The following is an 18,942-nucleotide window of genomic DNA, read 5'->3' as shown; positions in this document are numbered from 1 at the left end:
CCACCTCCTAGAGAAATGGAAATAGAAACAAAAATAAACAAATGGGACCTACTGAAACTTAAAAGCTTTTGCACAACCAAGGAAACCATAAACAAGACTAAAGACCACCCTCAGAATGGGAGAAAATATTTGCAAATGAAGCAACTGACAAAGGATTAATCTCCAAAATATACAAGCAGCTCATGCAGCTCAATATCAAAAACACAAGCAACCCAGTCCTAAAATGGGCAGAAGACCTAAACAGACATTTCTCCAAAAAGATATACAGAGTGCCAACAAACGTATGAAAGGTCAACATGACTAATCATTAGAGAAATGCAAATCAAAACTACAGTGAGGGGGGCTTCCCTGGTGGTGCAGTGGTTGAGAGTCCACCTGCCGTTGCAGGGGACACGGGTTCGTGCCCCGGTCCAGGAAGATCCCACATGCCGCGGAGCGGCTGGGCCCGTGAGCCATGGCCGCTGAGCCTGAGCATCTGGAGACTGTGCTCTGCAACGGGATAGGCCACAAGAGTGAGAGGCCTGCATACCGCAAAAAAAAAAAAACAAAAAAAACAAAACAAAAACCTACAGTGAGGTATCACCTCACACCGGTCAGAATGGCCATCATCAATAAGTCTACAAACAATAAATGCTGGAGAGGGTGTGGAGAAAAGGGAACCCTCTTGCACTGTTGGTGGGAATATAAATTGATACAGCCACTGTGGAGAACTGGGCACATTCCCTGAGAAAACCATAACTCAAAGAGAGTCAAGTACCACAATGTTCAATGTAGCACTATTTACAATCGCCAGGTTATGGAAGTAACCTAAGTGTCCATCGACAGATGAATGGATAAAGAAGATGTGGCACATATACACAATGGAATATTACTCATCATAAAATGAAATGAAACCGTTATTTGTAGTGAGGGGGATGGCCCTTGAGACTGTCATACAGAGTGAAATAAGTCAGAAAGAGAAAAAAAATACTGTATGCTACCACATATATATGTAATCTAAGAAAGAAAAAGGTTCTGAAGAACCAAGGGACAGAACAGGAATAAAGACACAGATGTAGAGAATGGACTTGAGGACACAGGGAAGGGGTAGTGAGTCGAAGTAAGAGAGTGGCATGGATATATATACACTACCAAATGTAAAATAGATAGCTAGTGGGAAGCAGCTGCATAGCACAGGGAGATCAGCTCTGTGCTTTGTGACCATCTAGAGGGGTGGGATAGGGAGGGTGGAAGGGAGATGCAAGAGGCATATGGGGATATTTATATATGTATAGCTGATTCACTTTGTGATACAGCAGAAACTAACACACCATTTTAAAGCAATTATACTCCAATAAAGATGTTTAAAAATTAGATAAAATAGATAAAATGACAAACTTTATATGATATATATTTTTTACCACAATAAAAAAAATAAGTAAGAAAGGTGTCCTGCTTGGGAAGTTCATTATCCTTTTGCAGAGGTGCTAGGACTTCATTCTGCAGACAGACAGAAACCACTGAAGTTTTCTAAGCAAAGTAGCTGGAATGCCTGATTTTTCCATGTGTGCAGCTTTGTCTGCCTGACTAGACTTTATCACTTTGGTCTGAACTCTTCAGAGCATCTACCACAGAACTGAAGACAGATAGTTGCTTACCTAATCCATCGCATCTGCTGGTTAATTACTTGATTTTTATTCTAAAGATTCCTTGATTGATCATCATGTCTTTTCTTTAAATTCTCAGTAAGGAAAATATTGCACCAATTGTCCTTTCTCTGAATGATGCTTTTCTACAAACATAAATGGCATCTCATTGTTTGCTCTGCTATATGGCAATAAGAATCTCTCAAACTCAGTAAAAACACAAGTTATTTTCCATGATCATAAGAGAAATACCAGTCAGGACAGGAAGACAGAAGCTCCTGTAAGACTCTCTGTTTTCCTTTATCATTTGTGGAGGCCTGAATTTCCTTCCAGCCAAAACTCCTGTCATAGTACTCATGAAGCCAACTTTATAATAGGCTCTGTATTCACAGAGTTTAATTGTGTCAGAAAAATTCCCTTCAATAACCTGCAATTGAATGAAGTCTTCCTTGTCTCTGGCAAAACCTCACTTTCTCCCTTAACTTTAATCACACTGCCTGCAGAAACCAGTGGCACTAATCAAACTGCCTGTGCATAAGTACATCTGCTTGGCAATTCCTGGTGCCTTCACTGAGAAGTCCCAGCAGTACCTTCTAATGTGTCCCCCCAGGTCACTGCCAATAACATTCCATTCTATTCTCAGTGCTGGCTCCTCAATGACACCCAGCGATAAAGGATGAAGTGGTATTTGTTTTATAGCATGCTGGAAGAAAAGGCTGCTGATAGGAACAATACAGTTCCCAGCTTCACATTCTATAACAAATTCTAACAACCTGCCATTGAGACTCTTCTAAAAATTAAAATTTCCGTTGGGTGGAGATGGATAAAGATAAAAAGTAACATTTACCTGAGCTGTCTTTATCCTGTGGCACTCCTATCAACACCCTCTTGGGGCATTAATCTTTCATCAAGAGCTCTGCCATTCCTTAAAACAAAACCTATGATAGGTGGCTCTGTACTTTCTCACTCAAATCTCCAACAGGGCCAAGTTTCAATGCAAAACAAAGAGCTAAATAGGGCATTTTACCCCCATTCCTAAAGCCCTGGGCAATATGATTCAGAGGAAAGCAGAGCAAGGACTTCTACCATTTGTTAAGCAGCCTCCTTGGCAAGGAGCTCTGGTCACCTTGCAGCAACCCCTCCCATGAGGAAACTCTGAGGCTTCCAAGGTTTTCTTCAGGCTACACAGCTTGTTGGGGGCAAAACCAAGATTCAGCCCCCAGTCTGTGAGAGTGTTTTTCCATTGCACCAAGGTGGACTCCTCTCATGTGCTCAGTCTTCAAGTGGGATGGTTTCACTACTTAAAAACATATGTGGTAACTCCACGTGTGAAACCTCTCCCCAAAAGTCGATCTGTCTCATGTGCTCAGAGATACAACTTGACTGTGTTCTATCTGAAACCTTGCAGTCTTTTTATACAGAACATATTGTACCTGGTCCTGCTCTGGACATTTTTCAGGTGCCTTTGTTTGTTTGTTTTTTTTGCGGTACGCAGGCCTCTCACTGCTTCGGCCCCTCCCGCTGCGGAGCAAAGGCTCCGGACGCGCAGACCCAGTGGCCACGGCTCACGGGCCCAGCCGCTCCGCGGCACGCGGGACCCTCCCAGACCGGGGCACGAACCCGCGTCCCCCACATCGGCAGGCGGACTCCCAACCACCGCGCCACCAGGGAAGCCCTTTCAGGTGCCTTTGATCAAAAGCAATACTGTCCTGATGAATCCACTACCTGAAGTTAAGATGAGATAACCTATATGTCTTAAGCCACACAGGATGCATCTCTAGAGAATATCTTAACAGCTATAAACCTCATATTCATCCTTCAAACAAGAAAAACTCATGAATGGCTTGTGCGTACTGGATGGAGTAGAAACTACCCTGCCTCTCTCCTTTGGTGAGGTATCTAATGTGTGTTGGCCATCGACTACCTAAAATAAGCCACATGAGATTTATCACAAATAAGACTTTCTGTTGCAAAGAAATACTGTGGGTGTCCAGGGGGTAGTTTTAAATGTACCACTGAACCTGTCATTCACCCAAGCATTGAGATTCCAGGGTACAAGCTTAAGCCTGCTCTTGGGGAGCTCCCAGTCCACAGTTGGGTGGGCAAGTAGGACAGGCAGCATGGGATGAGTTAGATTTGAAGGTAACAATGAGCAGAGTCACCAAGGGGTTAAGTTCTACTAACCACACATAGGGCAATTGCCTGGGACCAAAAGGAGGGAGCATCTTGTTACCTGTGCAATTACTATATTGTCTGCAAGGTGTCCTCTCATGAGAAAAGTCCTATTCTTTCTAGTTTCATTTTAAATCCAGCAAAAGCAAGGCCATTTTTCATCATCCTGTATTTTCCTGAGTTGTTTAGCAATCAGCATAAACTGTCCATTCACATCACACTCAGTCTGGCACCAGGTGCTGTTTCTGAGACCTCTGCCTGTATGAGGTGATTCAGTCCTCACAACCTCCTTAAAGGGAGCACTGAGACATGCTACAGGTGTCCACAAGCATCAAGCAACTGAGTACTGGAGTTTTGCTTTGAACCAGGGCAATCTGGCCTCCGATCTTCCCTAACTCTACTCGATCCAGGGATGTGGCTGCAAACATCCAGCAGCAGCTTTGACATCAAAGCTCAGAGGGAAGCTTATAGCTCCGTTTCAACACCTGGAAGCTCTGTGCTCTTCCAATCAGACTTAGGAAACACCATGATTACATCAAGTCAGTAGTTTTTAAATAATTGAGGTTGAAAAAAGATAATTAAAAAATAAGTGATACTATTTCTAAGCATTTTGCTGCAACTAAAGCTTTCCACCAATACTGATAGGAGAATGTAGGTGGACAGGAACCTGCTGAGTTGCCCATCCCTCTCCATTCTCCTCCACCCCTCCCACTCTCTGCTTCTGTGGACCACATCAAGAGGTTCTCATACCCAGTATTCCAGCTGTGCTCTGCAAGGGGAGGCCCAGCAGGAGACGGAGTCTGGGTACAAGGGCTCACAGCATTCATTATTTTGGACCCCTCCCTACAGGGTCCTTTCACTGAAGGTCACACAGCTCTTGTCAAGGTGGCCTTGTCATTACATCCTTCTAGTTCTTAGAAAGAACTCTCTCTCTCTCTCTCTCTCTCTCTCTCTCTCTCTCACACACACACACACACACACACACACACACACACACACACACTGGCTCTGGGATACCACTCTACCCCTTGTGGATTCCTCCATCTTGCCCAATCGTAAATTCATTCAAATTACCAAGTTTGAGTATGTCATCTGTTTTCTTGCAGAAGCCTGAATGATACAGTAAATATATTCATTAAATCATTTAATAAACATTTTAATTGAACTATGGCATATACACAGAAAAGTGCATTGATTTTAAGTAAACCATATAGCTCAGTTACAAAGGAAACTCAACCATGTAACCTCCTCCAAGGGCAAGAAACAGGACATTATCAACAAAAGCTGAATTAGATCTCCTTCCATTCCTTACACTCTCCCTTCAACCACTGATTCCTAACACCATAAAGTAGATTTGCCCGTTTCTGAGTCTTCATGCCTGGAATCATATACTATGTATTATATGAGTTTCAATCAGACTTCTCTTTTGCTCAACATGTTTGTGAGATTCAGTCACATCATTACAGTTTAAGGAATACATTTATTTTTATTTCTGTATAGTATTCCACTGTATGATTATCTCACAATTTATCAGTTCTAGAGTTGATAGATATGGAATGGCTTCCAGATTGGGGTTACTATAAATAATGCTGTTATGAGCATTTTAAGACATGTCTTTTGGTGTGCAGACATACACATTTCTGTTGGGAATATAACTAAGAACAAACTTTCTGGGCTATAGATATGCATTGTTCTAAACTTTGGTAATACTACCAAATAATTTTCAAAATCCTGTACAAATTTACAATCTTAGCAGCAGTGTATGACACTTCCTGTTGCTCTATATTCTCTAATATTTGGTGTTGTCAGCCTTTAATTTTAGCCATTTAGGTGTGGATATAGCAGTATCTTGTTGTGGTTCAGATTCACATTTTACTGGTGACTTATAAGGTTAAGCACCTTTTCATATGCTTATTGGTAATTTCAGCCTTTATTTATTTATTTATTTATTTTTTGCAGTACGCAGACCTCTCACTGCTGTGGCCTCTCCTGTTGCGGAGCACAGGCTCCGGACGCGCAGGCTCAGCGGCCATGGCTTATGGGCCCAGCCACTCCACGGTACGTGGGATCTTCCTGGACTGGGGCACGAACCAGTGTCCCCTGCAACGGCAGGCAGACTCTCAACCACTGCGCCACCATGGAAGCCCAATTTCAGTCATTTTAATGTCTTCTTTTGTGAAGAGTCTATTCAGGATTCCTGTCCATTTTGTATCTTTCACTTAATTTATAGGTATTTTTAATATTTTAGTTATATTTTCCTTTTAAATTGATTGGCCATGTTTTCCATGTGGCCCTGTTATCCTGGTCATAATTTCTGGGTTAGGAAAGGAAATTAACCCAACCTGGGTCAATCAAACTCTTCTCCAAGGAATTTGGGATTCAAAATAGTCATTTCTCTTTGTGTGGCTGAAATTGAGATCCTATAAATTGGGAAACTAATGAGACCATCTCTATTCTGCCATGAGCAGAAAAAAGACAAGAAAATGGTCCATGGAGAAGCACGAGGCAATTAGAAGAGAACACAATGTGTCTGAGGGACAGCAGTATGCCCTCTGTCTGGATGCCTTTCTACTTCCTAAGTCTGCTCTCCCCGCTCCACTCCAACCCCTCTCTCACAGAGCCCACTGTCCCTTGGAGTCTGCGGGCTAGTCCAGTATCATTCTAATAATCCCCTATTTTGCTTGATATCAAGTAGATTGTTTTACTGGTAGCTAAAAATACTTTAACAAAGACAATAAAATTTCTCAACAAAGGACACTGACAACACCAGTTTCCTTGAAACCATATCAAGGAAATAATTACAGAAATATCTCCAGAACTGAAATCTAATCAAACTCATTGTGAGAGAACCTAGGGGGACGTTCTGAGCTAACTATCAAAGAAGGAGACCTAGAAAATTGTTAATCAAGGTTTTAAATTTTAAAGACAAAGATAACATTTTGAATCCAGCTTGCTGTTTCCTATAGTTTTCATAATCAGTTATCCACGATTCTAAAATCCTAAAGTTTGGAAAAGCAAATTTTTTATGTCAAAATTCAACAAAACCTGATTTGAACTGAAATGAGGCTATCTGTGGTCATAATTTGTCCCACGTTGTAGAAAATATTCAGGTTTCACTGTAGAATTACTAATGTTCGGAGGACAGGGTGCTGGGCCTGAACCTCTCGGGGTTGTTCCATCATATAAAATTGTGTGTGCACTTAATTGTCTTCATAAAATATAAACAAAAATATCTGAATTTTGAAACATATCTGACACCAAGAATTTCATGTGGAGACTATGGACCTGTCTGTACGTAACAGCTTGAGCAATATGGAGTTAATTCCAGTGTACATTTTAGATAAAGATCCCTGCACATCGGGGAACTATCTCTTTGCCAGATGCATATGAATTGTGACCATGGCCCTTAGTCACTTTTCTTTCTTCACTGTTGTGCCACCTATTGCACTTGGGTCCTTCAGGGTTCTCCAGTCACTCACCAGAAGTTTATGGCAGTGGCCAGCTCTGTGTAAACATGTCCTCATACAGGTGCACCCTGACCAAATTTGTCTTTGAGCCCACGCACCCACAGCTGCTTCCCAGCTGGGGCTCCTCTGTTGCGTGGCCTTCATGCATTTATTAGCTGGATGCACCTGCAAGTTGGCATTCCATGGGAAAGAACTTGGACCAATGGATAAATGTTCCCTCTTTCTCCCTGCAACCCCATGGACAGTCCTGAGACACATCTCATGTTTCTTCTCAGACAATCCTACTGTATGGAGTGACCAGTGGCCAATAATGTAGCCAGATAGTGATTCAGCCTTGTTTTGACTCACTCCCTTCACCACCCTACTTCTCTGTCCCTTACTTCTCTTTCCTGGGATCATACTCTCCAATGAAGAACACTCACACAAGGCTTTGCTCTCTAGAGAACACAGGCTGAGTCAGCCACACATGATATTCTCACAATCATGAAATAAGTTGGAATCTATAAGAATCAATAAGAAGTTTGTTCATGCATTCCATATACCTATATATTGTATCTACTAATGTGTCAGGCATTAACACAAGGCACTGAGTAGAGAAAAGCCTAGAAGACATGGACCATGCCCTTGAATCTAGCTGGGGAGGGGGATACCAGGGGACAGAGAGGTAAACAAATGATTATAAACCGTGAGTTCTAGATTTAAGGCATAGTCTAATCATGCTAAATGCTGGTGAGGATGTAGAGCTGCTGGAGCTCCCATATACTACTGTGGAAGTGCAAAGTGCTACAGTCACTCTGAAAAGTGGTGCAGCAGCTTCTTTTAAAGCTAAACACACACTCACAATATGATCCAGCAGTCCCACTCTTTGGTAATTACCCAAGAGAAATAAAAACCTAAGTTCACACAAAACCATGTACACAAATGTTTGGAGTAGCTGTACTCACAATCATCAAAAACTGGAAACAACCCAAATGTCCTTCAATGGGCCAATGGATAAACAAAATGTGGTATATCCATACCATGGAAGAATACTCAGCAACAAAAAGAATGAACTATTGATACCTGCAACAACTTGGATGAATCTGAGTGAGAGAAGTCAGTTCCAAAGGTTGTCTGATTCCATGTATATGACATTCTCCAAAAGACATAACTATAGTGATGGAGAACATATCAGGAGTCACCAGGATTAAGGCAGAGGGTGATACAAAAGAATAACACAAAGAAATTTTGGGAGGGGTGATGGAACTATTCTGTATTCTGATTATAGTGGCAGTTACATAAATATACATCTTTGTTAAAGTTCATAGAATTTTGAATTTGAAAAGAAAAATCAGTTTTGCTCTATGATAATTTAAAAAATAAAGTAAGAAGAAAAAAGAATGATAATCATTGCTGTGCTTAGGTTATGATGTTTAAATAAAGGAATGTATTATATGATGTCATGTTTTGTTACATGACATGACATGGTGTTATATGACACCACATTGTATTATGTGATGTTACATTGTGTTACATGGTGCACCTTATATGATACCACCTTGTCATGTGGCATCACACTGTGTTATATGATGTCACATGTTACATGATGCATGTTGTATAATGTGACATCACCTCATGTTATATGGCATTACATTGTATTATGCTCAACTTACCCAGTATGTCATATTCAAAACAGCACTTCACCAAAGACGAATGGTCATATCTCTATCTGCTGAAGCCCTGGGAAGATCTTGCATTAAATTTGCCCCTGTTCCCATTAAGAGAGTTACTGTAACTCTAAGGAAACTGTATTCCATTTAACATATATGCTAATCAAGCCTTTCTCTTAGTCAACCTAACTCTTCCCCATCACAGTGAATATGCAAATATACAGATTACGTGTTCTAGGATCCCCAGATAAAATCATTTGTACACAATCCTAACTGAAAACACGAGATTTGAAAGCAGAAACAAAATAAGCCTTTCAATCCCAGATGCAACAACACACAAAAAAAGATGTGACATCTTAGTAAAAAGTATAGACTTCTCAGGCTAAAATAAAAAGTTTCATGGTAATCAAGATTTTTTAAAGTCAATAGATATGGGAAAAGATGTGACTTTAACTTTTAAAAGTATTATCATTTCTACAAATACCACTGCCAAATGCTAACAAAATTGCATGCAAACTCCAATATATTTCTTCAGTCTTTAAAATGTGTAATGTGTTCTTTTAAAGTAGAATCTCAAATAAAGTTAGAAACAAACAACAAGGTTCTATTGTATAGCACAGGGAACTATATTCAATAAACCTCAATGGAAAAGAATATGAAAAAGAATGTATATATATGTATAACTGAGTCACTTTACTGTATAGCAGTAACACAACATTGTAATTCAAATATACTTCAATTTTAAAAAGTTGTAAGCAGAACAATTGTAAGTATGATGGTGAAGTTTAAATACAATTTTATGACCTGTTTCTCATAAAGTAGCTGCCAGTGAAATATTATAGATTTGAAAGCTCCTATAGCTGAGACAGTAACTTTCCTTCAAGCTTAATAACCTTTGCCAACATGGAGAAAAAATAAAGAAAACAAACAGAATATGTGGTGTGCTCCAAGGACAGAGAACGAGGTAACTCAAAGGGCCTATATTGCCAGAACAAAGAGTTACAGGAATCCCATCACTCTGTCACAATGCGACCATTGCAATGACCCAGAGCCCTCCCAAGCACCATGCCCTGTCCCTTTCCCATTCCATATAAGGAAAGACTTTCCCCTGTTTTTCTCTCGCTCAGCACACTGAAAGTATACATGCTCTGCCCAGTCAGCAGATGACTTATAGGTTCCCTGGCTGGCACATATATACAATGGAATATTACTCAGCCATAAAAAGAAATGAAATTGAGCTATTTGTAATGAGGTGGATAGACCTAGAGTCTGTCATACAGAGTGAAATAAGTCAGAAAGAAGAAGACAAATACCGTATGCTAACACATATATATGGAATTTAAGGAAAAAAATGTCATGAAGAACCTAGGGGTAACACAGGAATAAAGACACAGACCTACTGGAGAACGGACTTGAGGATATGGGGAGGGGGAAGGGTGAGCTGTGACAGGGCGAGAGAGAGTCATGGACATATATACACTAACAAACGTAAGGTAGATAGCTAGTGGGAAGCAGCCACATGGCACAGGGATATCGGCTTGGTGCTTTGTGACCTCCTGGAGGGGTGGGATAGGGAGGGTGGGAGGGAGGGAGACGCAAGAGGGAAGAGATATGGGAACATATGTATATGTATAACTGATTCACTTTGTTATAAGGCAGAAACTAACACACCATTGTAAAGCAATTATACCCCAATAAAGATGTTAAAAAAAAAAACAGACAAGCAACCCACGCTCATTGTCAGCTTTCCCTGACTACCGGGAAGTCAGTCGACTTTTCTTGCAGTGACCCTTCTCTTTAATAAACCCTATCTTCCTTACATTCTGCTTTGTGTATGGAAATTCTTTTCCAACCCACGCTCAGACCACGACATTTTGGTGGTCCATATGGGGATATCTCTTGGGGGGATCTCCTCCCCCACCTCCTTTCCTCCCCCACCTCCTCTCCTCATTTCTTGGGACCCTTTGTGAACAGGCAAGTTGCCATGGAAGCAACAGGGACTCTGGCCAGGGCCACACCCTGGTGTGTTCCGAAGGCTCCACGGCCACTTCAACCCAATAACTGCCGCCCAGAACGGGTGAGGGTGCCTCTGTCTTCCTTCTGAGGACTAGGCCAATTGATATTGTGCGGGCATGGGTCAGGCATTTAAAAGCCATTAGGGCGCCTGCCACTTGAAGACTCCCGTGAAAGGATAAGGGAGTCATAGAACAGATCAGGTTGTTAGAGTGTCTACCCCCAGCAAGACAACTTCCATGCACTGTGAGGCACAAATTGGTTCAAGCAGAACACTGAGCTCCCTCCCCTTGGCTGCCGCCTTCCTAGCAGGACTACGAGGTGGATTCCTCAGCCTGTCTTCTATGTTACTTTCACCTTTTTCTCCACCCGGATTGACTTACAGGAGCTCAGGCTGCATCTGAGCCATCCCAGGAGTGCCTTTTCACGTTTCAGGGAATCGCCAAATGGTGAGTCACCCGGTGGGTCCTGGGAATCTCTCTCTCTTTGTTTCTTTGCCCGAGTTGCACGGTGCCTTAGTCGCACTGTTTGTGCCTCAGTCACATGGTTTGTACCTTAGTCACATGCTCAGGGGTCACCTCTCACGGTCAGACACAACTGTTGGGACTGTCGGCCTATTTTGTGCATTAATCACATGGAGAGATCACTGCGACAATGAGGATGGCTTTCTGTCAGCCGGTGACTCTCAGTACCCCATTCTACGGCATATAGGCTAAGAATGGGTTCTGCTACGTCTCGGGGGCCTCCCTTAGACTCACCCCTCGGCTGTAACCTCAGGAACTGGAAAAATATTTGACCCTGAAAATCACAAAAAGAAGAGGCTCATTTTGTTTTGTAACACAGCTTGGCCCCAGTATAAACTGGGGGACCAAGAAAAATGGCCTCTTAATGGCATACTAAATTATAACACGATCCTCCAACTTGATCTCTTTTGCCAGAAACAAAGAAAGGACTCAGAGGTTCCTTATGTCCAGACCTTTATAGCCCTTACTTAGAATCCCAATCTGAGGGACTCATGCCGCATGTGTCTTTCTGTTGCTGCCTTATCCCCCTGACCCCCTCTGTCTCCCTCTCCATCAGATCTCCTAGACGATCCTCTACTCGACCTTTCCTGTCCTCCACCCCATCAACCCCCTTTGCTTCAGCACCCACCCCACCTCAACCTACAGCTGCCCAACAGCCACTCCCTTATCAGGGCGAAAGCCCCCCTCCCCTCCCCACATAAGATCGAGGACTGCCCAACACCAGGAAACAGATTCTAATATGCTTCCCTTAAGGGAAGTAGCAAATGGATACATGGGCACTATTAGAGTCCATGTTCCCTTTCCCATGTCTGACATTTCCCAAATTCAAAACAAGTTAGGTTCCTTCAGTCTGGATCCCACCACTTTTATTAAGGAATTTCAGGCCCTCACTATAGCCTCTGACCTGACCTGGCAAGACATTCATGTAGTCCTGACCACTTGTACTCATGAAGAGAAAAACAGGATATGGGCATTAGCCTAAGCTTGGGCAGATGAGGCACAGCTCTGTTTCCAAAACCTGGATGGACGGGGACCAATTTTGGGCTGGCTAAATGACTCTTTGTAACTATACCCTCAATTTTAATCAGACTAGCCTGGAGTGGAATCCCTGGTCAGAGGAAAATAAATATGATGTACATGAAGCTAATTTCACTTTGTGTTGGGGAAATTCAAGGAAAAATGAGACTAAGAAATATATTAATGAAGACCATATCCCCATAAACAGCTCGGCCCTCGGAACTAAATACATGGGGATCGGTGTGACCACCGGACACTTAGTTTAACCTCCTGGCAAGATTCTCCTCCAAAATATAATATAATTCAGCTAATATTCAGAAATTTGTTTTGCCAATTCCCCCCATCACACTCATAATAAGTCAGAGCCTGGATTCTCCCCTTTATGTATCGATGATTACTTCCTCAGAGTTTGGCCTTCCCAATCTAATCCTAGGCCATGGGACCCCAGTCTATTTCCAGAGGAAAACTCCCAAAAGGTCAGGGCCTGGCTCTGGGGACCCACAACAGGGGTATCTTTGAGGGGCACTGGATTTTCATTTCTATGTGGTAACGGGGTCTATCTGGATCTTCCCACACTTTGAAGGGGGCTCCCACACAATTAGTGCTGTGGTCCCAGAGGCGACCATTACAAAGGATTTAGCTTCCTCAGGAGGCATTCCCAAGCTTGGGTCCTTCCTTGAGGAGGTCTTAAGACCTGTCTGGGAGAGACAAAAATAAACCACTGACTGGACATGCTTACAATAAACCAATGCTTGATAGGCCCAACATAATACATAGTGTCTTTCGAGGGCTCTTTTGGTTTGCAGGCATACCCCTCTTACAGAGAAGTGTTCTCAGTCTCACCATCATGGACCAGGAATCTTGGAAGGCTACAGTAGCAGCCATTGAGGAACAGCAGTCAGCCCTAGGCTCTCTGGCCGAGGTGGTTTTACAAAATAGGAGGGTCCTCAATGTTATAACAGCTGAGGCAGGGAGTGTCTGTGCCCTACTAAATTAGATATGCTGCTTAATACCTCCAGCCAGATTGAAGAAAACCTTCAGATTCTAAAGAAAAACATCAAATTAATAGAAGATTTAAAAGAGAGGGCAGGACAGGGCCCCAGCTGGCTTTCTAGCCTCCTCTCCTCTGTGGGGATCCAGATATGGACATGGCTATTGCCCTTGTTGGGACCATTAATCCTGATAGCCTTTCTTTTGTTGTTTGGCCCCTGCATTATTAACACATTATCTAAGTTCATCTCCCAACAGGTTCAAAAGATTCACTTCCAGATGGTGCTACAACAAGGGTACCAGCCAGCTGGCACACGAACTACATTGGAACAAGCCTTCTTATCATTCCCTGGACTCTCATCTCCCTCCGTGAACACACCCTGACAGAGCAGGCATCAGGAACCCAGGGCCCCTACGATGCCCCCAACCAGCAGGAAGCAGCCAGAGAGATTGTTGGCCATTCTCCTTACAAAAAGGGTTCCCAAACACCTGAGAAGGAGCTAGGCAGGTAGGTAGACATGAGCAGGGATCCAATAGGGCCAAAGAATTGGCCCTTTAAATAAAGAGAGGGGGAAATGTGGTGTGCTCCAAGGACAAAGAACAAGGTAAACTCAAAGGGCAAATATTGCCAGAACAAAGAGTTACAGGACTCCCATCACTCTGTCACAATGCGACCATTGCAATGACCCAGAGCCCTCCCAAGCACCATGCCCTGTCCCTTTCCCATTCCATATAAGGAAAGACTTTCCCCTGTTTTTCTCTCGCTCAGCACACTGAAAGTATACATGCTCTGCCCAGTCAGCAGATGACTACAGGTTCCCTGGCTATAAAAACAGACAAGCAACCCATGCTCATCCCCTGACTACCAGGAAGTCAGTCCACTGTTCTTGCAGTGACCCTTCTCTTTAATAAACCCTGTCTCCCTTACATTCTGCCTTGTGTCTGGAAATTCTTTTCCAACCCGCGCTCGGACCACAACAAAATAATCTGTGAACACCCAAAATAATTATCTAATGGAACCCACCTGCCCACAAAATACCAATTTTGTTGTACTTGTTTAACCTTTAGAGATATAAAGATTCCTAGTGGTAGCCAAGAACTAAAGGAGCAATGCTGTGGTTTGAATAACTAAGCCTGCCCATGTTATCTGTCTGTTTTACACAGTTAAGAAGCTTTGCTTTCTACAGAAGTTATATTCTTCAAATGTTGCAGTAAGTCAAATTTTTATAAAAACATATTAGCGGAGCTCACTTTTGAAGGAAAACCATAGGTAAAGATTTTGTTTAAAGAAAATGCTCCTTGACACTTCCTCAAATTTAACTTTATATCTATACTTTCATGTGAGGTGGGTTTTGGAAGTGGTTTTATTTTGTTTTAAATAATGACACCAATAGAGATAACTATTAAATCAACTAGAAAGATCTAAGTAACATGAAAATGTTGATGGAGAGTAGAAGAATGCCAGGGTAAACACAATATCTGGTGAACTCATTCTACAAGATGGCCATGTGTCAGGTGGGGATGGGCCACGCAACCTAGACCTTGGGAAAGTACAAAGTGAGAGCCATAAGACTGTGAAAGCAAGAGAAGAGAAATCTATGTGAGCAGGTGGGAGAATGGAGTTCTGTTGCATAGGGAAAATGGATGCACCATTGGGTAAGGAGAAGGACCAGCACAGACATCTTGTAATTCTCTGGCCCCTTCACTAATGTCTCTCATCTAATCGTCAGGTCGGGTTGCACAAACTGCAGGACTGTGGCCTTGATGATATGACCTCTTATCGCTTCTAGAGGTGTTTCTCAGGTAACAGTTTGAAGATCTGATTATTAAGTATGATAGAGATGATGCTATCCACCCTTTTCTCTATCCCTTCTAATGTTAAACCTGGAGGGGCTGAGGACCCATGGCACTGAGATGTATCTCTCTCTCACCCTCTCTGTCCTCCTCTCCCTCTCCTCCAGAAAACTATCCCTCTCAGCCCTCACCAACATCTGGGAACAAGCTTTGAAACATTCCCTTCCAGACTGTGATGTCACTTGAAAAGCCGATCAACAAAACTACCCCAAAAATTAGACTCACCAATATCAAGATGAACACCAGGGACAAGTGAATTGAGAAAGAACATGACGATAACAAATCCCAACACTGTCAGGCATTTGGCGAGCAGAATCCTGTCTGATATCCTGTGCTGTGAGAGAGGAAAACACAACTCATTTACTCAGTGTAATCTGATTTCTGCAATGTGTCCACAATCCTATGTGATTTGAATCACTACAAATTTCTCCTTATAATGAAAAATATAGCAATTTGAACTTGAAAGATAAGATCATGTGTTACAAGGAAAACTGTACAGATTTAAGATTAGATCATTCAAAATCTTGAAATCAAAATCTATGAAAAATAAACATAAAAAATATAGTACAATCCTTTCTTTTTTTTTTTTTTTTTTTTTTTTTTTTGCGGTACACGGGCCTCTCACTGCTGTGGCCTCTCCTGTTGTGGAGCACGGGCTCCAGATGTGCAGGCTCAGCAGCCATGGCTCACAGGCCCAGCTGCTCCGCAGCATGTGGGATCTTCCCGGACTGGGGCAAGAACCCGCGTCCCCTGCATCAGCAGGCAGACTCTTAACCACTGTGCCACCAGGGAAGCCCAGTACAATCCTTTTAAATGACACCGGACTAAATGCATTTTCAATATGACACAGAGATGCTAAGCTGTTCCCAGCCCCACTGCCAGCATCAGATAAAATAAAGCCATTGTGAAGCCTACACATTAACCTCCAGGGACCTGGCCCTTCAAGACACATGCATTTCCACAGGTACTGTGTGTTAATAGCCTTTTAGTTTAACTTTCCCTCTATTATGCAAATCTCTGCTCATGTGGTACTGAGGTTAAAATGTTCTTGCAATAACAGGACTTCTGCTGAATGCACTCAGCAGTCCCCTAGTCACCAGATGACACATATGGGATCCTGCCCCAGGCATTCAGGGGGTGAGGGGAGGTACTCTGCAGCACCTTCCTTAACCTTGGAGTTGCAGACCTCCTTCCAGTGGGCCTGAGCCACAGGGCAAGATAGGGCAAGGTCCCCAAAGGGTGCTGTGCTGTGTGGGACTGGGGCAGGGAGTTAGGTCCCAAGAAGCACACACATCTAACTAGGCCCCTGTGTGAATCACACTCCACAGTGTGAACCAACAACTGCACTATGTCCTTTCCTCAGTGTGGTCCCACTAGCGCCTCTGTCTGTTAGTCTATGCCTAGGATATCCAGGTCTAGATGTAAATATAGATAAGGCTATATAAATATAGATCCAGGTGTAGGTATGGGTAGATATAGACAGAGCTATGGGTAAGATATGGGTGTAGATAAAGATATAGATGTAGAGATAGATGTAGATATAGATAAGGGTGTAGACAGGGGTATAGATATGGACATGGACATAGACACAGACATGAGTATGGGTGTAGGTATAGATAGAGTTAGAGATAGGTATTCTCTCTTGACTTCTCTGGTCACACAGTTAAAGCTGCTGCCATAAAAACCACAAGCACATCCCTCTGTGTCACAATGACTCTGGCAGCAGCCCCTGGCCCCCTGCTCACACGCCATGGGGGCTGCTTTGGGAGCTCCTGTTTTCCTTCCCCACCCACTGCCAAGGCTTGGCCAGCCCCCACTCATCTTCCCCTTCCCCCACCAAGGAAGCCAATTTTGCTAGATGAGTCTGTGATGGAGAATCAGGAAGAAAGGGGCATGGTATCTCCCTGGGCCAGGTTAACCACAGAAACTGAGTATTACCATGGTCGACTCCAGGATTGGAAATGGAGGGAGCAGGGAGGTCAAAGAATATTCCAGTGTCGCTCGGCTGGTATAAGATGATCAAAGTTTGTACTCTGTTATTTTGGGGTGCCTGTCAAATTTTATCCTTTGGTTATCTGAGGTCATCAAAGTGAGAAGTCTGAGAAACAATGCACGGGTAGTGCCCAGCTCCCCAGTCCTTGTCCACCAGGTATACAGAGAGGTACACAGTCTCACCCCTAACTTGCAGCCAGAACTATTAGAAAAGGTGGGCAGGGTCCGTTTAAGCCTGAAGCCGGAGAAATGTCATAGCCACACCCGTCTTCCCTAACCCTGACCATCTGAGTGGGACAGATGCTGGGAGGACAGACTCAAAGAACATGTTATCTACCAGGTCCCAATGTCTAAATTTCCTTTAGCGAAGGACAAAATGTTCCTATCATAATTAGAGAGTGGGTATTCAACCTCTCCCTAGGAAAGAAACTACCTGGATTTGAAATTTCATGAAGATATAAATGACTTCCAGCAGATCTTGAGCTGGGAGAGGGGCATTATGTGTCCTCAGGGGGGCTGAGAAATTCCACCTAGGTGGGAAAGTGAGCAAAAGAGCCCAAAATGAGCTTTGCCTCCCAACATCAGAGCCGTACAACAGAAGACATACGCCCCATCTCTGCCCCAAAAGGTGTTCCATCTCAAGCAGCACTCCTCCCTTGTCTTGGCCTCCATCTCCTCACCCACACAATGGGAACCACAGACTTGCCTTTCAGGGTCAGGGGGAGCTGAGAGCCGGCCAACCACAGAAAGTGCTGCCCTATTTTAAAGGAACATAATAAGTTTCCCTTTTAAATTCCTGGACAAAATAAGCCTACCATGTCTGGAAAATTATCTTTCCCATTAATTCCTGGAAATAACTTATGTCTTGTGTACAACTACAGGAATAAAAGAAAGATGACTTTCAGGTGCAACTTCACATGAAGTAAGGAAAAGGAATCTACTCTGTTCTTCAAGGAATCCCTGAGAAAAGAAACCACAATACCTTTCTTTGTAGCTCCTGGATATTGGTCTCCCAATTTTTATCTTCCTGTGAGATCTGTCTAAAAGAGAAAAGGGCAGACATCATTTTCCTGGTGGCATCGAGCGGTGAGGCCAGCAAGGTGGCATTCAGCAGTGGCACACAGCATGGTCCCCTGGCCTGGACGCCGTCTACAGTGTGACGCCAGGTGTGGCCACAGAATGGTGCAGGCCTTGTGGTGTAAGGAGCCTGGTAGAACTGGGTTCATGAATTGGAAAAGATGTTCATTCTAGATTCCCAAGGAAAAGTAATACATGAAATGACCAGACTGTTCAATGAGGCACGTGCGAGCATAGCACAGGAAACATCAGAAGAACACTGGCCAGAATGTCAACAGGGGAATGAGACAGTAAGCCACCTTGGTTTTCCTCTTTTTACTTACTAATTTTCTGAATCTTTTTTCAGAATGAGGATGTGTTATATTTATAATTTAAATAAAGGAAAAAACAGTAAAAGAAATGCCACTTGCTTTGGTGGTGATTTTTATCAATTGGAAATCTACTTTGAAGCACTTATGTCTGCTTCCTTCCGCCTCTGGTCATGGTATCCGCCCATCTCTATTTCCATTTGTCACCTCTATTTGTTCCAACTTGCCGTTCTTTTTTAACCTTTCCTATCAAC

General features: G+C 43.1%; 1 protein-coding gene across 1 annotated transcript in view; it reads right to left on the bottom strand.

Annotated features, from left to right (window-relative positions):
• OCA2 (OCA2 melanosomal transmembrane protein) overlaps positions 1 to 18,942 on the bottom strand; it is a gene marked incomplete at both ends in the record, with an annotated part of 262,492 nt that overhangs the window by 85,452 nt on the left and 158,098 nt on the right. The window contains 2 exons of the mRNA XM_082841763.1: positions 15,537 to 15,645; positions 18,286 to 18,343. Coding sequence (XP_082697889.1) covers positions 15,537 to 15,645; positions 18,286 to 18,343 — 167 coding nt within the window. The remainder of the gene's footprint in view (positions 1 to 15,536; positions 15,646 to 18,285; positions 18,344 to 18,942) is intronic.

The sequence above is a fragment of the Leucopleurus acutus genome, assembly GCF_964270905.1.
Source record: "Leucopleurus acutus genome assembly, chromosome: 6".
NCBI classification, from domain to species: Eukaryota; Metazoa; Chordata; class Mammalia; order Artiodactyla; family Delphinidae; genus Leucopleurus; species Leucopleurus acutus.
Note: the sequence above shows the minus strand (reverse complement) of the source record. Positions and strands in the feature narration are given on the sequence as shown.